General features: G+C 30.5%; 2 protein-coding genes across 4 annotated transcripts in view; one reads left to right on the top strand and one right to left on the bottom strand.

The window, feature by feature from the left end:
- The window catches only part of LOC126747893 (kanadaptin-like), a 246,814-nt gene that overhangs the window by 38,387 nt on the left and 182,974 nt on the right, over nucleotides 1–25,453 (top strand). The gene's annotated exons all lie outside the window — the stretch shown is intronic.
- The window catches only part of LOC126747900 (tachykinin-like peptides receptor 99D), a 161,958-nt gene that overhangs the window by 56,922 nt on the left and 79,583 nt on the right, over nucleotides 1–25,453 (bottom strand). Inside the window, exon 2 of one of the 3 annotated variants that reach the window (XM_050456871.1) lies at nucleotides 1,187–1,300. The exons of the other annotated variants lie outside the window; for them this stretch is intronic. Within the exon in view, the coding sequence (XP_050312828.1) occupies nucleotides 1,187–1,286 (100 nt within the window). The 5' untranslated portion in view covers nucleotides 1,287–1,300. The remainder of the gene's footprint in view (nucleotides 1–1,186; nucleotides 1,301–25,453) is intronic. 3 annotated transcript variants of the gene reach the window in all.

The following is a 25,453-nucleotide window of genomic DNA, read 5'->3' as shown; positions in this document are numbered from 1 at the left end:
ACATCTCGTGAGAGTGTAACAATACAGCAGAAACGAACGTGATATTTGGAAATTTAGGCACAAAATCAAGTTGGGACAGTCCGAAAACCATTGATAAATTGAAGATTTATGTCAAAAGAATCCATTGAACCAGGTTTCAATTCGTATGCTTCCTTCCTGTTAGCTGGGGCAAGGGTAGATGGAGCTGGGGTGACAATACAGCAGAAACGAACGTAATATTTGGAAATTTAAACACAAAAACAAGTGGGAACTGTTCGAAAACCATTAAGAAATTGATGATTTATCTCAGAAGAAACCAGTCACCCAGGTTCCACTTCGTTTCTTCCTTCCTGGAAGCTGGGGCAAGGGTAGATTGGGCTGAAGTAGCAATACAGCAGAAACGAACGAGATATTTGGAAATTTAGACACAAAATCAAGTTGTAACTGTCCGAAAACCATTAAGAAATTGAATATTTATGTCAGGAGAAACCAGTCACCCAGGTTTCACTTCGTTTCTTCCTTCCTGGGAGCTAGGGCAAGGGTAGAAGTAGCTGGGGTAACAATACAGCAGGAACGAACGCAATATTTGGAAATTTAGGCACAAAAATCAAGTTGGAACTGTCTGAAAACCGTTGAGAAATTCAAGATTTATGTCAGGAGAAACCAGTCACCCAGGTTCCTCTTTGTTTCTTCCTTCCTGGAAGCTGGGGTAAGGATAGAAGGAGCTGGGGTAACAAAACAGCAGAAACTGAGGCAATACTTCAAATTCCAACGAAAATTCAGACGAATATCATATTAGAACAGTCCAATGAACCCGAAAACCATAAACCCTAAGTCACAGGACTCACATTCCTTAGTTTCTCTTCAATCCAGTGATCTGGGGGTGCAACATCACACCACCGCACCTTCACCACATAAAGCAAATGAAACTTAAGGGTTGAAAAAATTGCTTTCTTCGTAATAACAGAGGAAAAGGTAACGGGCAGTTTCACCCTTTGAAATCTGACATGGACGCGAGCCTAATTTTCATGAATATTTCCCCATAAACGAGCAACTTTCACCGAGCGAGAGGTAGAAATCCAATTAAGTTTCAGTTTTAACAAAAAAGGAAACTGAATAAGGTCGCGTCGGGGCATACGGAGTAAATAAATTACGACCTTTGGACCTCGTTTTCCGCTCGTATTTTTTTTATAAGGAACATACTGACCTTCCAGGGTGGAGTTTCTGTCATAAGGAAACAGGGTGGAGTTGTGGTCCAGCAGGGTGTAATCCGACATGTTCTGCAGCAAGGAGAATTCTTCCTCCATGATGATAATGTACCCTGGAAAGAAAAATTGGTTTTAGTAAAACTGGCCCAACCGGTATAGCGATAACGTGATTCGATTGTGAGTGAATATGGGAAGGCCCATTGTTGTCCCTTATCCCCATTGTTCCCCATTCCAAAGCGCAATGATGCGGTAAATTTCGAAATAAACGACGTCGGTTTGTTAAGTGGGGAAACCCCCTGTAATACGTCTAGGAAAGTGTGTTATTTTGTACTTAAAAGCTCAAACAAACCCTCCTCCCTTATTCCCACATTTCAGGGTAATGTTATGACGTTTCATTAGCTTGGTCCCAAGTAAATATTAAGGCAGGGCTTACGGGGCAAATCAAAACAGCGTTCGTAGCTGACGGACAGCTATTAGATGACCCGATAGTAGGACGTTTTTAGTGATTAATTATCGAGCAAATAAAGCCATTGGTCTAAAAGGTTTTATACTCCCTGCGCCCTATATTAACTTCTGGTTCTTTCCTTTGGTTCTTATGATTGTCTAAAGCTGTTTCATGCCCTCTTTCTTGCTCTTACTTCGATGTAAGGGTGTACAAGTAAGAGAGATAGTTTTTATACAGACTGATTGGGAAAGTGACTTTTCAAACAAACTTGGCATAGGTTCAGACAGGAATTTTCCAGTTTTATGGGTCGATGAAACATCTGATTTGCAGGAAAATGGTTCTGACAGGTGACGTGGTGCCTTCAGGTCAATTTTCAGGATCATTGAACCTTTTTTTCACATTGAAATCGGAGCGTTTTATGTTCACAATGACCCTTTACTTTTTTCAATTTTTGACAATAACACTTTTGATGATAACTCAAGAAGTTGTTGAGGGATTTTCATGATTCCTTTAGGCAGTTATTGGAGGTTTTCTTGCAAAGAATTTGTTGTAAAAAACATTTTTTTTAGTAGCAAAATTCACTGAGTTACAGCCGTTTAAGTTGCCTCATGTCTGGTATTACTTCCCTCCATACAACTAGCACTTCTATCCAAGATAACTTGAAAACTATTGCAGGTATTTTATTGAGGTTTTCACTCAAAATTGAGGAATTTCACAAGGATTATTTTCATGTGCAAAGAATTTTTGTAGCATGAATTTATGACCGAAAAACAGTGATTTTTGAAGGAATTTCTTACTGGTAAGCTATGTGGGGTGGGTGGGGGGCTAAGGGATTTATTTATGAAAAACGGGTATTTTGCAGAAAGTTATTGGCATTAGAGGAAAAAGCTTGTAGGCAATTAAGAAATTGATAATTTTTGTATTTATACTTTTTTCAGGTAACCTCGAAGCTTTTAAGTAAAACGAGAAAAACCCCTGATTTTTGTCTTTTATATTATATTTGTTAATCACGCGATTAGTATATTATATATCACTTTAATTTATTATAATTTTTTATATAAATATTTAATATGAAAATAGTGATTTTCCAAAAGAACTTCTTACTGTGTAAATGTGTGGGGTGGGTGGGGGGTGTAAGGGTAATGTAATAAAAAAAATATTTTTTTTCTAAGAAAATTATTTACTGAAAAAAAATGTTTTTTAATTAAATAACCCTTGGCCCCCCACCCACCCCACATATTTACCCAGGAGAAATTCCTCTAGAAAATCACTTTATTTAGTCCATAATATCCAATCTAAAGACACTATTTTTATATTAAATATTTATATATAAAATTATATTAAATTTAAGTGATATATAATATACTAATGGCGTAATTTTTCCACTATTTTCCCGACTTTTCAATTATTTTTTACTATTATTTAGGATTTAATATAAATTCCTGTAGCGTATAGATGAGGATCAAAATGTTCACGTCTAATCCAGGCATTAAAATTTTTTTTTTCACATATTTAAGGTTATTTTTCTTATAACTTTTAGGGACATTTTGTAAATTTTATGCCAGGAATTTGACGTCATTTCTTATTTCTTCTAGGAGATTTAATTAATTGTTGTATATTTTCTAGGATTTTTTAGTATTTTATTCGAATTTTTTCCACACAGTTTTTCACGTTTTTCTCAGACATTTCAAATAATTCTTATCAGAGAATTTTTTTATTTATTTTATTTAAAGAGTCGAATTAACTTTTCATATTATTCAAGGTTTTCCATTGAAAACCCAGTTTTCCATGTTCAATTCAGAAGTGCCTTAACAGCTTCCCGCTAACATACATAGATGGCGCTGATTAACACGTCTGAAGTTAGCAACGCATTTCTTAAGAAATATATACCGTTTAAACGCCAGTGGCGAAGCGTACGAGTAGACAAGGTAGACACTGTCTACCCAAAATTATCCAGTTATTTGTTATTAATTTATCACGTAATTATTTCATGTAATTGTTGAATTAAAATTAATAACTCCTCCATACCTTTAGGGCTTACCGTTTAAATGCATAGATGGCGGTGACTAACACGCCTGAAGTTAGCAATAAGTTTCAGGGATTGAATAAGTATTGAAGTATACTATTGAGATTAAAGTAAGTTAATTTCAGGGATTTGAATTGATTTTTCCTATTATCTTTTAAATATTTTTTCATTAGAGGTAATTCTTGATCAGTCCTAAAAGTTACGACGTTTTTTACCAATTCTATCCTTAAAAAAAAAGTAAAAATTCAAAAACTTGTAAAAAATTTTTAATTTAATTTGAATTCAAAGCTATTATCGAAACAATAAACTGTTATATATTTTTATACCCAAAAAGTACAATAAAAATAAGGATTTAATAAACGATAGAGAAACAAAATAAGAATAGATTAAATTCAACAATAGACCACTTAATCAAAAGAATAATAAATAGAGACAGATAAAAAGTTATTCAACTTGCTATTTTCTTTATTTTACAAATAAATATTTTTTAATAATTTATTTAAGTAGATTCGAATACCACCATTTAAAAATATTGATTTGATAAAAAGTATACAAAACTTTCCATGCTGTCTATAGAAATAAAGAATAATATAAATTATAGTTAATTTTCTGCAAGCAAAAAAAAATATTATTTAAGGCAATTATTTTATGCAAAAAAATGTTTTTTCATCAAAACTACCCTTACACCCCCCCACCCACCCCACACATTTACCCAGGAAGAAATTCCTCTAGAAAATCATTGTATTTAGTTTATATAATATATCTAAAGACACTATTTTTATATTAAATATTTATATATAAAATTATATTAAATTTAAGTGATATATTATATACTAATGGCGTAATTTTTCCAATATTTTCCAGACTTTTCAATTATTTTTTTCTATTATTTAGGATTTAAATTCAATTCTTGTAGCGTCCAGATAACGATCAAAATTGTCACGTCTATTCCAGGCATTTAAATAATTTTTTTTTACATATTTAAGGTTATTTTTCTTAGAATCTTTTAGGGTCATTTTGTACATTTTATGCCAGAAATTAGACGTAATTTTTTATATTTTCCAGGATTTTCTAGTATTTTTTCACACAGTTTTTCATGTTTTTCCCAGACATTTCAGGTGATTCTTATGAGAGAATTTTTTTCATTTTATTGAACAAGTTGAATTAACTTCTCACATTATTCAAGTTTTTCCATTGAAAACCCAGTTTTCCATGTTCAATTCAGAAGTGCCTCAACAGCTTCCCGCTTACATACATAGATGGCGCTGATTAACACGTCTGAAGTTAGCAACGCATTTCTTAAGAAATATATACCGTTTAAACGTATAGATGGCGTTGACTAACAGGCCTGAAGTTAGCAACGTTACTTTAAGGGATTTGAATTAATTTTTCCTAATTTCTTTTATCTATTTTTTCGAAATTTTCATCTGAGGTAATTTTTGATCAATCTTAAAATGTATAACGTTTTTTACCAATTCTACCCTTGACTACCTTTGGATAATATAGACGAAAAACGGTTATTTTTTAGTAGAAATTTTAACTGGTTAAGTGTGTGGGGTGGGTGGGGGGCTAAGGGTAATTTCATTAAAAAACGTTTTTTTGCAATAAATAATCTCCTTAGAAAAAAAATATTTTTCTTAATTCTTTTGCTTTAATAAAAGCTGAAAAATACAAAAAAAAAATTTTAGTTACATTAGGGTAATGTACCACCCACCCACCCCACGCAATTTACCAGTAAGAAATTCTTCTGAAAAATCACCCTTTTTTTGAATTTTATGTAATTATTTCGGCTTCAAATCCTATATTATGTGGCAGTAATTGCTTCTTTTCTGGTAGTAGAGTTTTAAAGTTTTTCCACAGTTCTTCTGGATTTTTCTATGTAAATCAACAGTTTCAGCGTAATATTTCTCTTTCTCAACCCGAATTTTATTTACAATGAAGTCTCTATCCTGCATTAGTTCCCTGATCTCAACACTAATCCACTTTTTATCTCAATATTTCTGTTTTTGGACAAATTTAATTTTAGGACACATGCGATTTATGACATTTTTTATTTCAGTGACAAAAGAATCAGCCAAAACATTTACATCGGATATATCCCTGTTCCACTCAATGCTTAAGAGCTCTTGCGGTAATTCATAATTTTTGTAATTTTTAAAAGACCTTTGATAACATATTATATCTGCATCTTGCTCTTTTTCTCTATTTAAATCTATGGACAAAACAGAGTGATCGCGAATTTTGGGTGTTAAATGACCTCTGTGTGGGAGCTATTTATGATTGGTTATTATATAATTTATAAGAGTTTGGCTATTAGGGGCAATTCTGGTAGCTGTTTTTTGGATAATATAGACGAAAAACGTCATTTTTAAGTAGAATTTATTACTGGTTAAATGTGTGGGGTGGGTGGGGGGCTAAGGGTATTATTTATGAAAAACGGGTATTTTGCAGAAAGTTATTGGCATTAGAGGAAAAAGCTTATAGGCAATTAAGAAATTAATAATATTTGTATTTATACTTTTTTCAGGTAACCTCGAAGTTTTTGAGTAAAACGAGAAATACCCTGTTTTTTGTTTTTTATATTATATTTGTTAATCACGCGATTAGTATATTATATATCACTTTAATTTATTATAATTTTTTATATAAATATTTAATATGAAAATAGTGATTTTCCAAAAGAACTTCTTACTGTGTAAATGTGTGGGGTGGGTGGGTGGGGGGTGTAAGGGTAATGTAATAAAAAAAATGTTTTTTAATTAAATTACCCTTGGCCCCCCACCCACCCCACACATTTACCCAAGAGAAATTCCTCTAGAAAATCACTGTATTTAGTTTATATAATCCAATTTAAAGACACTATTTTTATACTAAATATTTATATATAAAATTATATTAAATTTAAGTGATATATGAAATACTAATGGCGTAATTTTTTCACTATTTTCCAAACTTTTCAATTTTTTTTTTCTATTATTTAGGATTTAATATAAATTCTTGTAGCGTCCAGATAACGATCAAAATTGTCACGTCTATTCCAGGCGTTTAAATAATTTCTTTTTACATATTTAAGATTATTTTTCTTATAATCTTTTAGGGACATTTTGTACATTTTATGCCAGGAATTTGACGTCATTTTTCATTTTTTCCAGGATTTTCTAGTATTTTTTCACACAGTTTTTCATGTTTTTCCCAGACATTTCAAGTGATTCTTATCAGAGAATTTTTTTAATATTATTGAACGAGTTGAATTAACTTCTCACATTATTCAAGTTTTTCCATTAAAAACCCAGTTTTCCAGGTTCAATTCAGTAGTGCCTTATCAGCGTTCCGCTTACATACATAGATGGCGCTGATTAACACGTCTGAAGTTAGCAACGTTAACTTCCAGGGATTTGAATTAATTTTTCCAATTTTCTTTTATAAATTTATTTGAAATTTTCATTAAAGATAATTCTTGATCAATCTTAAAAGTTACAACGTTCTTTACCAATTATACCCTTAAATACCCTTGGATAAAATAGACGAAAAACAATGATTTTCTAGTAGAAATTTTAACTGGTTAAGTATGTGGGGTGGGTGGGGGGGCAAGGGTAATGTTATTGAAAAATGTGTTTTTTTAGCAGAGAATAATTGTTTTAGAGGCAAAAATTGAATTTTTTAAAATAATTCACTTTTTCAGGTTATAGAAAATTAATAATAATTTGTTTTTTTTTAGTACACTAGTACACTACCCTTGTCCACCCACCCACCCCACATATTTAACCAGTAAGAAATTCCTCTGCAAAATCACTGTTTTTCGTTCATAATCCTTAATTCATTAACACTGTTTTTGTAAATATTAATAATAATAAATTCTAAATATTAATATAAAAAAATTATATTAAATTTAAGTAATATAAAGTATATACATAATAAACAAATATGAAATAAAAAACGAATTTTTCCTCCAAAATAATTTTTTTCTGCAATATTCACGTTTTTTATATAAACTCTTCTTACCCCCCCCGCCCACCCCACACACTTATCCAATAAAAAATTCTTCCAAAAAATCAGTGTTTAATCAAAATGTACCCGTTGCATGTATAGTTGCAATACAGAGTGATGTGGAAAGTGAATTTTCAAATTAAAGGGTTTTTTAGGTTTTTGGAGATCGTTTGCGAGGAATCTAGTGAAGAGATTTTTTTGAAACTTATGGAGATTGGTTTCTTGTATAGGAGTGAGGTCTGAAAGAATTTTTTTTTATTCCGTTTAATGGAAGTGGAGTTTTCGCACGATATTATTCTGAAAAAAAGTCATTTTGCAAAAAAAATTATTACTGGATAAATGTGTGGGGTGGGTGGGGGGTGTAAGGGTAGTCTTTTGTAAAAACAGTTTTTTTTATTTAATATAAAAACCGTTTTTTAACAACACTACCCGTACACCTCCCACCCACCCCACACAGCTTACCCGTAAGAAATTCCATTGCAAAATCACTATTTTTCTAAATAGTATCATGCAAAAACTCCACTTTTATTAAGCCGATTTAAAAAAAAAATCTTTCAGATCTCACCTGGGTACAAGACATCAACTTCCATAAGTTTTAAATAAATCGCTCCAATACGTTTCTCGCAAACGTTCTCCAAGTAACTAAAAAATCCTTTAATTTGAAAATTCACTTGCCAATATTCAAGAACATATGATTCAAATATTAACTTTTATGAAGCGATAAGACAGTGACGTCATTTGTTAGCCAAGTAAGAATGTCAACAAGTCTTCCAATATTGGTGGACATGATCTACCTCTGTCTCTCTCTCTCGTAAAGCGATATTGGGGTGTGACATGTATAGTTGCAATACAAAGTGATGTGGCAAGCTAATTTTAATTTTTTTTATCGAATAATAACTAATTAGACCGCATATTTTATCCAATTAATAATAGTGCATACACTTTGCACCTTTGGCCTTTTCGTGCGGTTTCATCACCCTTTGCCCTAAAATCTGGGCCAAACAACAATCGAACCCCGGAAGGTCTAAATTGGGCGTCAGTTCCGTTTGATTTTCGACCACTTTCCCATCGGTCGGTTTGTGACGTCGTAAAGAGGGAGAAAACCCCAAGAAAACTCATGAATTTTCGATTAACTTATGCATATGCCACCAGTAGATGTAAAGTACCGCTTTATTGTGTATTAGATCGTAATTTTTAGGTAAAAAAAAGTCAGTTTTTCTGTTTTTAAGTAGGAAAATAATGCTCAATGCTTATACGCTTTATAGCATTACAACTGAACATGTTCTATATCCAATACTATGTTGCTGGCAAACCGTAATAATCCGAAGAACGTATTTTATTTGCAGTGTCGTAAATTCTACCTCGCATAGAGCCGTAGGGCCTTAAATAAGACGCTAAATTTATAATGCTGTTTTAAAGGGTTTCTTGGAAGAAAGGGAACTTTTAGGGGTATAAAAGGCGGGTGTAATTTCATTATTAGTTAGTTTCCTTTGGAAGTAGGTTTGCCTGCAATCCGTTGTATTTTTTGCTTAAGAAACATTTTTCATTAACGCAACCCTTTCTTAGGGAGGAAACCCTGAACAACAGTGATTTTCTAGGAGATTTTCTTACTGGGAAAATGTGTGGGGTGGGTGGGGGGGTGCAAGGGTGGTTTTGATTAAAAAAAAAACATTTTTTGCATAAAATAATTGCCTTAAATAATTCATTTTTTCAGGTTTCAGGTTATTATTAATATGTTTATTTATTTTTTAATTAATTTGAAGAAGTTATAAAAAAAATTAATTGTGGAATTAAGGAAGCAGTTTTTTCAATATTTTTTTCACCTGTCTCTATTAAGACTCTCTTTCTTATTCTTTTTATTAGTAAATCTATTTTTCACTCTTGGGTGTTCTTACTTTGCACTCTGCTTCTCTAACGTTTATTATATAATATATCTTTTTTATTCAATGGTTTTGTTCTATTAATTTTTTTTATATTTCTTAAATATATTAATGAATACATATTTGGGGATTAAAATGTTATGGTTTATTGGTTTGAAAATATTTTTTAGCCTAAATTTGATGTCTGGTGTTGGATTCAAAAAAATGACACAAAAAAGCTTGCAGAGCACGGATTTGCTTGATTTTTTTAATAAAAGCTGAAAAACAACTTAAACAATAAAACCGTTTTTTAACAATAATACCCTTAGCCCCCCACCCACCCCACACAGTTTATCAGTAACAATTTTTTCTGCAAAATCACTGTTTAATTCATATAATCCTTTATTAACACTGTTTTTTTTTTTACTAAATATTTATAAATAAAATTTAAATAAACGAAATACACTCAGAAAAACAAAAACTATGACCCATTTATATATTATTTAGTTTTGAGAATAATTTTATATATAATTATTTTGTACAAAAACAGTGTTAATGAATTAAGGATTATGAACGAAAAAACAGTGATTTTGCAGAAGAATTTCTTACTGGTAAAAAGTGTGGGGTGGGTGGGGGGGCAAGGGTAGTGCACTAAGAAAAAAACAAATTATAATTAATTTTCTGTAACCTGAAAAAGTGAATTATTTAATAAATTTAATTTTGGCCTCTAAAACAATTATTCTATGCAAAAAAAACACTTTTTTCAATGACAATTTCAAAAATTCCACTTAAAAATCACTGTTTTTCGTTTATAATATCCAAGAGTACTTAAGAGTAGAATTGGTAAAAAAACGTTGTAAACTTTGATGAAAATTTCGAAAAAATATATAAAAGAAAATAGGAAAAATGAATTCAAATCCCTGAAAGTAACGTTGCTAACTTCACATGTGTTATTCAGCGCCATCTATGTATTTAAATAGTAAACTCTTAAGGTATTTCGGAATTTCCCTTTAGTGGCAAAGTACAGAGTGCAGAATAGAAATTTAAAAAATGCTAAAAAATATGAAAAATTATTCGATAAAAAAATAAAAAATTCCAGGCATAAAATTGAAAAAAAAACAGTGATTTTTCAGAAGAATTTCTTACTGGTAAAATGTGTGGGGTGGGTGGGGGGGTAAGGGCAGTGTACTAAAAAAAATAAACAAATTATTATTAATTTTCTGTACCCACAAAAAAATAAATTCAATTTTTGCCTCTAAAATAATAATTATTCATTGCAAAAAAATGTTTTTTTGATAAAATAACCCTTACCCCCCCCACCCACCCTACACATTGAACCATTAAAAAATTCTACTAAAAACAACGTTTTTTTGTCTATATTATCAAAAAAACAGCTACAAGAATTGCCCCTAATAGCCAAACTCTTTATAGATTATATAATAACCAATCATAAACAGCTCCCACACAGAGGTCATTTAACACCCAAAATTTGCGATCACTCTGTTTTGTCCATAGATGTAAATAGAGAAAGAGAGCAAGATGCAGATATAATATGTTATCAAAGGTCTTTTAAAAATTACAAAAATTATGAATTACCGCAAGAGCTCTTAAGCATTGAGTGGAACAGGGATATATCCGATGTAAATGTTTTGGCTGATTCTTTTGTCACTGAAATAAAAAATGTCATAAATCGCATGTGTCCTAAAATTAAATTTGTCCAAAAACAGAAATATTGAGATAAAAAGTGGATTAGTGTTGAGATCAGGGAACTAATGCAGGATAGAGGTTTCATTGTAAATAAAATTCGGGTTGAGAAAGAAAAATATTACGCTGAAACTGTTGATTTACGTAGAAAAGATCCAATAGAACTGTGGAAAAACCTTAAAACTCTACTACCGGGAAAAAAGCAATTACTGCCACATAATATAGGATTTGAAGCCGAAATAATTACTAAAGAGGCATAAAATTTAAAAAAACAGTGATTTTTCAGGATAATTTTTTACTGGTAAAAAGTGTGGGGTGGGTGGGGGGGGCAAGGGTAGTACACTAAGAAAAAAACAAATTATAATTAATTTTCTGTAACCTGAAAAAGTGAATTATTAAATAAATTTGATTTTTGGCTCTAAAACAATTATTCTATGCAAAAAAAAACACATTTTTCAATAAAATTGCCAACCCAACCCAACCCAACCCAACCCAACCCAACCCAACCCAACCCAACCCAACCCAACCCACCCCACACATTTAACCAGTAAGAAATTCTACTAAAAAATCACTGCTTTTCGTCTATATTATCCAAGAATAGTCAAGGGTTGAATTGGTAAAAAACGTGCTGTAACTTTAAACGTGCTAACTTCAGGCTTGTTAGTCAGCGCCATCTATGCATTTAAATGGTAAACTCTAAAGGTATTTCTGAATTTTCCTTTAGTGGCAAAGTACAGAGTACAAAATAGAAATTAAATAAATGCTGAAAAATATTAAAAAATATTCGATGAAAAAAATAAAAAATTCCAGGCATAAAATTCAAAAAAAAAAAACAGTGATTTTGCAGAAGAATTTCTTACTGGTTAAATGTGTGGGGTGGGTGGGGGGAGAAAAAAACAAATTATAATTAATTTTCTGTAACCTGAAAAAGTGAATTATTTAATAAATTTAATTTTTGTCTGTAAAACAATTATTCTCTGCTAAAAAACACTTTTTTTAATGACATTACCCTTGCCCCCCCACCCACCCCACATACTTAACCAGTTAAAATTTCTACTGAGAAATCACTGTTTTTTGTCTATAATATCCAAGGGTAGTCAAGAATAGAATTAGTAAAAAGCGTGCTGTAACTTTTAAGAATTATCTCTGATGAAAACTTGGAAAAATGTATATGAAAGAAAATAGAAAAAAATTTATTCAAATCCCTTAAAGTAACATTGCTAACTTCAGGAGTGTTAATCAGCGCCATCTATGCGTTTAAATGGTAAGCTATGAAGGTATTTTTGAATTGTCCCCTAGTGGCAGAGTACAGAATAAAAATTTTAAAAATGCTGAAGAATATGAAGAAATATTCGATAAAAAAAAATAAAAAATTTCAGGCATAAATTTAAAAAAAAAAACAGTGATTTTGCCTATGAATTTCTTACTGGTTAAATAAGTGGGGTGGGTGGGGGGGCAAGTGTAGTATACTAAAAAAAATAAACAAATTTTAAGTAACTTTCTGTATCCTGAAAAAGTGAATTATTTAATAAATTTAATTTTTGCCTCTAAAACAATTATTCTCTGCAAAAAAAAAACACATTTTTCAATAAAATTACCCGCACCCCCACCCTCCCCACACATTTACCCAGTAAAAAAATCTACTTAAAAATCACTGTTTTTCGTCTATATTATCCAAGGGTAGTCAAGGGTAGAATTGGTAAAAAACGTCGTAACTTTTAAGATTGATCAAGAATTATCTCTGATGCAAATTTGGAAAAAATATATAAAAGAAAATAGGAAAAAATAATAATTCAAATCCCTGGAAGTAACGTTGCTAACTTCAGGCGTGTTAGTCAGCGCCATCTATGCGTTTAAACGGTATATATTTCTTAAGAAATGCGTTGCTAACTTCAGACGTGTTAATCAGCGCCATCTATGTATGTAAGCGGGAAGCTGTTGAGGCACTTCTGAATTGAACATGGAAAACTGGGTTTTCAATGGAAAAACTTGAATAATGTGAGAAGTTAATTCAACTCGTTCAATAATATTAAAAAAATTCTCTGATAAGAATCACTTGGAATGTCTGGGAAAAACATGAAAAACTGTGTGAAAAAATACTAGAAAATCCTGGAAAATATAAAAAATTACGTCTAATTTCTGGCATAAAATGTACAAAATGTCCCTAATGCTTGTAAGAAAAATGACCTTAAATATGTGAAAAAAAATTATTTAAATGCCTGGAATAGACGTGACAATTTTGATCCTCATCTGGACGCTACAACAATTTAATTTAAATCCTAAATAATAGAAAAAAATAACTCAAAAGTATGGAAAATAGTTGACAAATTAGTATATTATATATCGTTTAAATTTAATATAATTTTATATATAAATATTTAGTATAAAAATAGTGTCTTTAGATTGGATATTATGGACTAAATACAGTGATTTTTTGGATGAGTTTCTTCCTGGGTAAATGTGTGGGGTGGGTGGGGGGCTAAGGGTAATTTTATTGAAAAACACTTTTTTTGCAGTAAATAATTTCCTTAAAAAAATATTTTTTTTAACGAGTTTTCTTAGTGCTTTCGCTTTAATAAAAGACAAAAAATACAAAGAAAAAAAACTTAATTAGACTACCCTTACACCCCCCACCCACCCCACACATTTACCCAGGAAGAAGTTCTTTTGGAAAATCACTATTTTTATACCAAATATTTATATATAAAATTATATTAAATTAAAGTGATATATAATATACTAATTACGTAATTAACAAATATAATATAAAAGACAAAAATCAGGGTTTTTCTCGTTTTACTCAAAAGATTTGAGGTTACCTGAAAAAAGTATAAATACAAAAATTATCAATTTCTCAATTGCCTACAAGCTTTTTCCTCAAATGCCAATTACTTTCTGCAAAACACCTGTTTTTCATAAATAATACCCTTAGCCCTCCACCCACCCCACACAGTTTACCAGTAAGAAATTCTTTTGAAAAATCTCTGTTTTTTTAACCATAAATTCTATTGAGATTCTTTATATGTAAAAAAGGTCCTTAGCAATTTCCTCAACTTTCAGTCAAAACCTTATTAAAATGCCTGAAATAGTTTTCAAGTTATCATAGAAAAAAAGGGCTCCAAAAAAAAACCACCTAAAATACCATTTTAAACGTTAGATTTCAATGGAACGTCCTTTAGCCCCGGATTCAGAAATAAATTCTCTAGAAGTGTTGTTCGAGGTCCGAAAATTTCTTGGTTATCCAGAGTTAAACCCAGTAAGCACCTGAGGTTCCTTTAACCGACTTTCTGTCATTTAAACTTGATTTTATCGAAAACTGCTTAAGATATTTTACTATAACAAATTGCACTGGATTCAGAATTAAATTCCCTGGAAACGTTTTAAAGAGTCAAAAAGCCTCCACCCAAAATTTTCCAAGTTATCCAGAATTAAAGCAAGTAGTAGCTCCCGAGATCTCTTAAACCGACTTCTTATCATTTAAACTCGATTTTCTCAAAAACTCCTCAAAATATTTTAGTGAAATGAACTGACGTGGATTCAGAATAAAATTCTATGGAAATGTTGTGAAAAGTCCAAAAGTCTCCACCTAAAAGTTTCCAAGTTATCCAGACCTGAACTAAATAGTGGGACCTGGGACCATTAAATCGACCTTTCGTCACTCAAACCCAATTTTCTCAAAAACTGCTTGAAATATTTTAATGCAACAAATTGCACTGAATTCAGAATTAAATTCTCTGAAAATGTTGTTTAGGGTCCAAAAGTTTCCGAATTATCTAAACCTAAACAAATTAGTGGAACCTGATGGCTTTAATGAATGAACCTTGAGGTTATATGAGAAAAGTGTAGATACGAAAGTTATAGATTCGTTTATTGCCTACCGGTTTTTTTTCTATAAGACAATTATTTTTTGCAAATTATGCGTTTTTTATCAAAAATACCCTTAGCCCCCCGCCCACCCCACATACCTGACCAGTCAGAAATGTTTTCGAAAAATCACTGTTTTCCAGTCATAAATTGGTGCTACAAAAATTCTTTGTATACGAAAATATTCCCTGGAAAATTCCTCAATTTTAAGTGAAAACCTCATTAAAATTCCTATAATAGTTTTCAAGTTATCCTGGATAGAAGTGCTAGTTGTATGGATGGAAGTAATATCAGACACAAGGCAATTTAAACGGCTGTAACTCAATGAATTTTGCTACTAAAAAATTTTTTTTTGCAAGAAGTTCTTCGCGAAGGACCCTCCCATAATTCCCTAAAAAAATCATAAAAATCCCTCAACAACTTCTTGAGTTATCCTCAAAAGTGTTATTGTCAAAAACTGAAAAAAGTAAAGGGTCATTGTGGACATAAAACTCCCGGAATTCAATGTGAAGAAACGTTCAATGACTTTGGAAATTGACCTGAAGGCACCACGTCACCCTGTCAGGACCATTTTCCAATTCATACAACTGGAAAACTCTTGTTTGAACCAATGCCAAGTTTGTTTAAGAATTCACTTTCCCAATCGGTCTGTATACAAACTATATCTCTTGCTTGTACACCCTTAAACCGAAGTCAGAGTAAGAAAGACAGCAAATTTTCTGTAAAAGAACTCGTTTTTAATAAACACTACCCTTAGCCCCCCACCCACCCCACACAGCTTACCAGTAAAAAATTCTTTTGAAAAATCACTACAATTCTTTAGGAGCTTCCTCAACTTTAAGTGAAAACCTCATTAAAGTCCACGAAAGAATAGGATAGAAGCGAAATTTGTGCAGATAAAAACAACATCTTGCCACAATATTTTCAGCCTTTTATCGGTTATCTGAATACCAAAATTGTACCAAAAAAACCCTCTTTTCTAAAGGGTGTAATAAGTATCACGAGACCAATTTCCACTTACTAATGCCAGAGAACAAAAAGTGCCTTAAAGAAGCACAAACGTACCCGTTGAGCTCGTTTAACTTTTTACACAGTTTCATTTCGGAAAGACCCTTTGTTCCCTTAAAGGACAATACCCGCATATTAGAAAGGGATTCGTAATGAGGGCCCTATGGTTGTAGTGCATATGTCTAAAAAGGGATATTTGGAATTGTTTTCAAACAGCACATTAAACTTAGATACAGGGCGATTTAGGGTGAAAACTGAACGTAATAACGCGTCCGAAATATAATAAATCACTTTGGAGAATAAACGGGAGTAAAACTAACATGGTCACTCTAATGCGGTCTTCCATATATCATAACCGGAAGTAATAAATGGATATTCACCCCCCTCGGAACGTGTTCGGGCTGTTAAACTTCCGGATGTATGTAGGTGTTCCAGTTTAACCTCTTAAATTATTACAGGAATTTAATTTGAAAATTCGTTTTCATCATCAGTTTGATTAATGTTTGTTTATTAGAAAGAGTGAGTTGTTATCGACACTGAAGGAGTGAGGGGGGTGCAGTGTGGACACTCTATAATAATGACCTTATTAGTGTCAGGGTTTTTGTCCCATAGGAGCACTCTTAAGACAGGAAAAAACAATTGACTACTTCTACTGTCTGGAACTGTTTGGAATAATCATTATCCAGACTTATTATTATTATTATTATTTTTAATTCAAGACAAATTAATGGAGGACTATGAGTGGAGGGAGGGGCCAATTACTCATCATTCTTTCATACGATCTTTGCTTTTTTTTCAAAACACTACCCTTGCCCCCCCACCCACCCCTAACGCTTTACCAGTAAGAGCGAAACATTCAGAGTTCCAGAGATTTGGGAAAAACCTCCCAACAGTTTTTTCTCTTTTTCTTAAAAACTATTGGACAAATGGACAATTTTGTTTCAGCATTGTATTCCCAATTAAAAATAGAACAAATCATAAAGAATAACATTTAGCCGTAAATCAAAAAATAAAAGAGTTATGGAGGATTTTTGAAAAATTGGAATTTTTCGGGTCAAAAATTGGAAAAAAAATTTTTTGAAAAATTTAATTTTTTTTTTGGCAATTTGATAAATCACTTAAAACACTACAAAAAAGTCTTATAAAACTTTTTTGAAAAAGGTACAGAAAAAAAGTTACACCCGATTTTCCCAAAAAAGTCTTCCTCAAAAAATCCAAAGGGGTACCCCTAGGAAAATGTTTATAATTTCGGTTTTTATTTTTTTTCTGGAAAACTATTGGTTGGAGAATAAAATTGTTTAAACAAAAATTGTTTGGAACGGTAATGCGCATCAGATGCAATAGAAAAATTGATTTTAGGTCCAACAGTTTTCCGGAAAATTGGGAAAAACCTCTTAATAGTTTTTCCTGTTTTTCTCAAAAACTATTGGGAATATTGAAAAATTTCTTTTAGCATTGGATTCTTAGACAAAAATAGAACAAATCTTAAAGAATAATATTTAGCCGTAAATCGAAAAATAAAAGAGTTATGGAGGATTTTTGAAAAATTGGAATTTTTCGGGTCAAAAATTGGAAAAAAAAAAATTTTTGAAAATTTTTTTTTTTTTTTCACAAATCGATAAATCACTTAAAACACTACAAAAAAGTCTTATAAAACTTTTTTTAAAAATGTACAAAAAAAAAGTTACACCTGATTTTCCCAAAAATGTCTTACTCAAAAAATCCAAAGGGGTACCCCTAGGAAAATGTTTATAATTTCGGTTTTTATTATTTTTCTGGAAAACTATTGGTTGGAGAATAAAATTGTTCAAACAAAAATTGTTTGGAACGTTAATGCGCATCAGATGCAATAGAAAAATAATTTTTAGGTTCAACAGTTTTCCAGAAAATTGGGAAAAACCTCTTAACAGTTTTTCCTGATTTTCTCGAAAACTTTTGGGAATATTGAAAAATTTCTTTTAGCATTGGATTCTTAGACAAAAATAGAACAAATCTTAAAGAATAATATTTAGCCGTAAATCGAAAAATAAAAGAGTTATGGAGGATTTTTGAAAAATTGGAATTTTTCGGGTCAAAAATTGGAAAAAAAAAAATTTTTGAAAATTTTTTTTTTTTTTTCACAAATCGATAAATCACTTAAAACACTACAAAAAAGTCTTATAAAACTTTTTTTAAAAATGTACAAAAAAAAAGTTACACCTGATTTTCCCAAAAATGTCTTACTCAAAAAATCCAAAGGGGTACCCCTAGGAAAATGTTTATAATTTCGGTTTTTATTATTTTTCTGGAAAACTATTGGTTGGAGAATAAAATTGTTTAAACAAAAGTTGTTTGGAATGGCAATGCGCATCAGATGTAGTAGAAAAATAATTTTTAGGTATAACAGTTTTCCGAAAAATTGGAAAAAACCTCTTAACAGTTTTTCCTGATTTTCTCGAAAACTATTGGGATTATTGAAAATTTTCTTTTAGCATTGGATTCTAAGTCAAAAATAGAACAAATCATAAAGAATAACATTTAGCCGAAAATCGAAAATTAAAAGAGTTATGGAGGATTTTTGAAAAATTTGAATTTTTCGGGTCAAAAATTGGAAAAAAAATTTTTTTTTGAAAAATTTATTTTTTTTTTGGCTAATCGATAAATCACTTAAAACACTACAAAAAAGTCTTATAAAACTTTTTTTAAAAATGTACAAAAAAAAAGTTATACCCGATTTTCCCGAAAAAGTCTTCCTCAAATAATCCAAAGGGGTCCCTAGGAAAATGTTTATAATTTCGGTTTTTATTTTTTTTTCTGGAAAACTATTGGTTGGAGAATAAAATTGTTCAAACAAAAATTGTTTGGAACGTTAATGCGCATCAGATGCAATAGAAAAATAATTTTTAGGTTCAACAGTTTTCCAGAAAATTGGGAAAAACCTCTCAACAGTTTTTCCTGATTTTCTCAAAAACTATTGAAAATATTGAAAATTTTCTTTTAGCATTGGATTCTTAGTCGAAAATAGAACAAATCATAAAGAATAACATTTAGCCGTAAATCAAAAAATAAAAGAGTTATGGAGGATTTTTGAAAAATTGGAATTTTTCGGGTCAAAAATTGGAAAAAAAAATTTTTTGAAAAAAAAATTTTTTTTCACACAAATCGATTAATCACTTAAAACACTACAAAAAAGTCCTATAAAACTTTTTTAGATAAGGTACAGAAAAAAAGTTACACCTGATTTTCCCAAAAAAGTCTTCCTCAAAAAATCCAAAGGGGTACTCCTAGGAAAATGTTTATAATTTCGGTTTTTATTTTTTTTCTGGAAAACTATTGGTTGGAGAATAAAATTGTTTAAACAAAAATTATTTGGAATGGCAATGCGCATCAGATGCGATAGAAAAATAATTTTTAGGTCCAACAGTTTTCCAGAAAATTGGGAAAAACCTCTCAACAGTTTTTCCTGATTTTCTCAAAAACTATTGAAAATATTGAAAATTTTCTTTTAGCATTGGATTCTTAGTCGAAAATAGAACAAATCATAAAGAATAATATTTAGCCGTAAATCAAAAAATAAAAGAGTTATGGAGGATTTTTGAAAAATTGGAAATTTTCGGGTCAAAAATTGGAAAAAAAATTTTTTTGAATAAATTAATTTTTTTTTTGGCAGATCGATAAATCACTTAAAACACTACAAAAAAGTCTTATAAAACTTTTTTGAAAAAGGTACAGAAAAAAAGTTACACCCGATTTTCCCAAAAAAGTCTTCCTCAAAAAATCCAAAGGGGTACCCCTAGGAAAATGTTTATAATTTCGGTTTTTATTTTTTTTCTGGAAAACTATTGGTTGGAGAATAAAATTGTTTAAACAAAAATTGTTTGGAACGGTAATGCGCATCAGATGCAATAGAAAAATTGATTTTAGGTCCAACAGTTTTCCGGAAAATTGGGAAAAACCTCTTAATAGTTTTTCCTGTTTTTCTCAAAAACTATTGGGAATATTGAAAAATTTCTTTTAGCATTGGATTCTTAGACAAAAATAGAACAAATCATAAAGAATAACATTTAGCCGTAAATCAAAAAATAAAAGAGTTATGGAGGATTTTTGAAAAATTGGAATTTTTCGTGTCAAAAATTGAAAAAAAAATGTTTTGAAAAAATTAATTTTTTTTTTCATAAATCGATAAATCATTTAAAACACTACAAAAAAGTCTTATAAAACTTTTTTTAAAAATGTACAAAAAAATATTTATACCCGATTTTCCCGAAAAAGTCTTCCTCAAATAATCCAAAGGGGTACCCCTAGGAAAATGTTGATAATTCCGGTTTTTATTTTTTTTTTGGAAAACTATTGGTTGGAGAACAAAACTGTTCAAACAAAAGTTGTTTGGAATAGCAATGCGCATCAGATGCGATAGAAAAATAATTTTTAGGTCCAACAGTTTTCCAGAAAATTGGAAAAAACCTCTTAACAGTTTTTCCTGATTTTCTCGAAAACTATTGGGATTATTGAAAATTTTCTTTTAGCATTGAATTCCAATCAAAAAATAGAACAAATCATAAAGAATAACATTTAGCCGTAAATCGAAAAATAAAAGAGTTATGGAGGCTTTTTGAAAAATTGGAATTTTTCGGGTCAAAAATTGAAAAAAAAAAATTGAAAAATTTAATTTTTTTTTTCACAAATCGATAAATCACTTAAAACACTTCAAAAAAGTCCAAAATTTTTTATGAAAAAGTATCCTGGGTACCCACTGATTTCAAACTTTAATATCTCAAAAGCCACTTGAAGCATCATTATAAAAATGAAAGTCGACAATATACCGGTGGGACCAAATAAGATCTTGCATGCAAAATATCAACAAATCCCAGAAAGCTTTCCCTATGATCTCCGTATAATCTAAGGGTTTTTTTATACCCACTCTGTTGGTGGAAAATTTGCAAAAACAAGTGAAAAGTACACGTACCCACGGCGAAATATTCCTGCTTGTGGATGATATAGTTTGGCGCCCAACAGAGGGTACTATTAAGGAGAGCTTATTAAGGCCTCACGTGTTTGTCATTTATTTAATATTTTTGGCATTCAAATGATCGTCATCGGGGTGGACTGAATTTTTTTTAACCACTGTAAACCTTCATAGTGGAGCCTCTTATTAGAAGGCTTCTTATGTAATTAAATTTATTACGATTAAGTACGTAGAATCCCAAAATATTAACAATGTTTATTATGTAGGCACCCTAGTAAAGTGTCCTATAACGTTGTCTTGCCTAAAGCAAACGGGGCATTTAGGGCTCGCCCTTAATCTTATGTGAAAATTTAATCAAAGGAGCAACGAGGCGGGGGATTTCCTTAAGGTAAATTCCCGTTTTCGCATTAAATTCATAAAATAACCTTAAAGAAAACAATACACTTAGTTTCCCTTTACTCGCTTCTTAATAACGATTTTATTTACGAGCTGAGGTGCATCCAGGTAATTTTCCAATTAAAATTTCCAGTCCCGTTATTTTTTCGCTGCGATGCACAAATTGCGACAACTGAAAATAATAAGGTCGTTTTTATTGAAAATAAAAGTAACATGGACATCACAGTTAGTTAAAATTAATTGCTAAGGACAAATATACAGGCGGTATACACGTAGGGCTATCGAGGGTTTTTATCATCCATCGTGCGTGATTTTAAAAATTTTGGTTTATTGGATGTTGTGGACGAAGAACAGTGATTTTTCATAAGAATTTCTTACTGGTAAAGGATGTGGGGTGGGTGGGGGGCTAAGGGTTGTCTTACAAAAAAACCCTTTTTTTGTTTGTAGGTTATAAAAAAATTTTAAACTTTTTTTCACGTAACCCTAAAGTTTCCGATCAAAATGCGAAAAAACCCTGGTGGTCATACAAAAACAAGACAGATGGTCATGAAAAGTGGAGGAATTGCGTTTTTTATACCAATTAACTGGAATATTAATTTTTCTAATTAAATCAATTTGATAATTTTTCAAATTGGTCAAAAAAATGTTTTTTTTTGGTCCTGGTAATTTTTTATTAATAATAATCACATTTTTAGAGGTACGCGATACTTTTAAACGAGCACTGCAGGTCCTTTTGCTTACACAATTTCTACTAAAAATACATAATTTAAATGCCCTTTTCTTTTTTGATATTTTTCTATAATATTAAACCTTTTTTTTAATCAAGGGTACCCTTACACCCCCCACCCACCCCACACAACTTACCAGTAAAAAATTCTTCTGCAAAATCACCGTTTTTCGTCCATATTGTCTAATCTAATATCGCTATTTTTGTTGTAAGTATTACTTTGTAAAATGTATATAAAATTTAAATTAACAAACACTGTTATTAGATTGTATGTATATTATGGAAAAAAAAACAGTGATTTTGTAGAAGAATTTCTTACTGATAAAGTGTGTGGGGCGGGTGGGGGGTGTAAGGGGAATATTTTTGAAAAACGTTTTTCTTTTATAAAAGACGAAAATTGTTTTTTAACAAAACAACCCGTGGCCCCCCACCCACCCCACACACTTTACCAGTAAAAAATTCTCCTGCACAATCAGTGTTTTTCGTTCATGATCTTTAACTTATTAATACTACTTAACAATTTATATATAAAAATTAAATAAACGAAATAAACTAGAAGAACAAATACTATGATCCAATTTTTATTATTTCATTTTGTTTAATTTGAAAATTTGTTTTCATTGTCAGTTTGAATAATAATTACTATTAGTTCTGATGAGTGATAAAGTGTGTTAAAGTGAAGTGAACTGAATGAGAAGAAGGATGCAGCTATTAGATTGGATATTATGAACGAAAAACAGTGACTCTTCAAATGAGTTTCTTACTAGAAAAACTATGTGGGGTGGGTGGGGGGCTAAGGGTTGCCTTAATAAAAAACGCTTTTATTGTTTGTAGGTTTTAAAAAAATTTACCACTTTTTTTCGCGTAACCTTAAAGTATCCAATAAAAATGCGAAAAACTCTGTTGCTCGTTTTTCATTTTTTTATAATAATAATAATAATAATAATAATCTTTATTTAGCATAAAATAAAGCTACATAATAAATAAAATACACAAATAATAATTTAAACATAAATTAACAACATATTATATTCATACAAGCTCTTATATAAAACAGAATTCAACATTTGACTAGATGCACATCTATCGGTTAAAATAAAATAATTACAATTTCTTGTGTTATAGCTATGTACACCACTGAAAAATTTAATCTTATTACAAATATACTGTGGTAACGTGTTATTTTTAATTTTTAAATAATAAAACATATACATTGAACATATTTTTTTGTTTTACAGATAACATATTGCATATGTTAAGCATTGTTGAGATAGGTGTGTATATATTACAGTTTAAAATGGTTCTCATAGCTCTATTTTGTACAAGTTGCAGTTTTTCTATTTTAAAATTTGATAGATTATACAAAAGTGTTGCGCAAAATTCGAGATGTGGGGCTGCAATGCTATTATACATTAACAACTTTGTACCCAGTGACACTCTGGCAATAAAACCAACTTTTTTTGCAAATTTTCTTGTGATATAGTCAGCATGTGCGTAAAAACTTAGATTTGAATTAAATATATCTCCCAAATATTTAATTTGGTTTTCGTGACTTATTCTTGTATCATTGATCCTAATATTCAAGTTTCCTAATCAATATTCGACAACTTATGTTTTTTTCCAAACAAACAAAATTTTGATTTTAATGTATTAATACTAACACTATTATTACAAAGCCACTCAAACGAGCCTTTTAGATAATTATTCACACTCTCTTGCATATAATTTATATCATTCCCTGCCAAATAAATCATTGTGTTATCAGCAAATAATTCGATTTTGCAACGATTAACAGATTTGACTATATCATTTATGTAAAGTAGAAATAATAGAGGACCCAAAACAGTACCCTGCGGAACTCCAAACTCAACATTTAATGACTCTGAAACACAGTTTTTAAATTTAACTTTTTGTCTCCTACTGGATAAATATGATTCAAACCAATTTAATACGGTCTGCCCAATAACAAGAAATTTAAGTTTTTTCAATAAGATCTTTCTATCAACTGTTTCAAATGCCCTTCGGAAATCTAAAAAAACTGCCAAGACATAATTACCTTTGTCAATTTCCTTTAAAAAACTATGACAGATATAAATAACTATGACAAACAGATATTACCACACAAAAACAAGACGTATGGTCATGAAAAGTGGAGGAATTGCGTCATTTTTTATAGCGAATAAGTGGAATATTTATTTTCTTAATTAATTCGATTTGATATTTTTCTAAATTGGTCAAAAAATGTTTTTTTCGTCCTAATAATTTTTTATTAATAATAATCACATTTTCAGAGGTATGCAGTACTTTTAAAAGAGCAGTAAAGGTCCTTCTGCTTACACAATTTTTATTAAAAATACATAATTTAAATGCCCTTTTCTTTTTTAATATTTTTCTATAATATTAATTTTTTTTTATCAACGGTCCCCTACACCCCCCACCCACCCCACACACTTTACCAGTAACAAATTCTTCTGAAAAATCACTGTTCTTCGTTTATAATATCCAATCTAATAGCTGCATTCTTCTTCTCCTTCAGTTCATTTCACTTTAATACACTTTATCACTCATCAGGACTAATAGTAATTATTATTCAAACTGATGATGAAAACGAATTTTCAAATTAAACAGAATGAAATAATAAAAATTCGATCATAGTATTTGTTCGTCTGGGTTATTTCGTTTATTTAATTTTTATATATAAATAGTTAAACAGCATTAATAAGTTAAGGAATATGGACGAAAAACAGTGATTTTGTAGAAGAATTTTTTACTGGTAAACTGTGTGGGGTGGGTGGGGGGCTACGAGTTGTTTTGTTAAAAAACAATTTTTATCTTTTATAAAAAAAAAGACGTTTTTCAAAAAAAATACCCTTACACCCACCCCACACACTTTACCAGTAAATAATTCTTGTACAAAATCACTGTTTTTTGTCCATAATATACATACAATCTAATAACAGTGTTTGTTAATTTAAATTTAATATATATTTTACACATTAATATTTACAACAAAAACAGCGATATTACATTAGATATTATGGACGAAAAAGAGTGATTTTGCATAAGAATTTCTTACTGGTAAACTATGTGGGGTAGGGGTTGTAAGGGTACAGTTGATAAAAAAAAATTTAATATTATAGAAAAATATTAAAAAGAAACGGGCATTTAATTATGTATTTTTAATAAAAATTGTGTAAGCAGAAGGACCTGCAGTGCTCTTTTAAAAGTATCGCATACCTCTGAAAATGTGATTATTATTAATAAAAAATTACTAGGACAAAAAAAAAATTCTTTAACTTATTTAG

Source organism: Anthonomus grandis, chromosome 20, assembly GCF_022605725.1.
Source record: "Anthonomus grandis grandis chromosome 20, icAntGran1.3, whole genome shotgun sequence".
NCBI classification, from domain to species: domain Eukaryota; kingdom Metazoa; phylum Arthropoda; class Insecta; order Coleoptera; family Curculionidae; genus Anthonomus; species Anthonomus grandis.
This window is presented reverse-complemented; position numbering and strand designations above follow the sequence as displayed.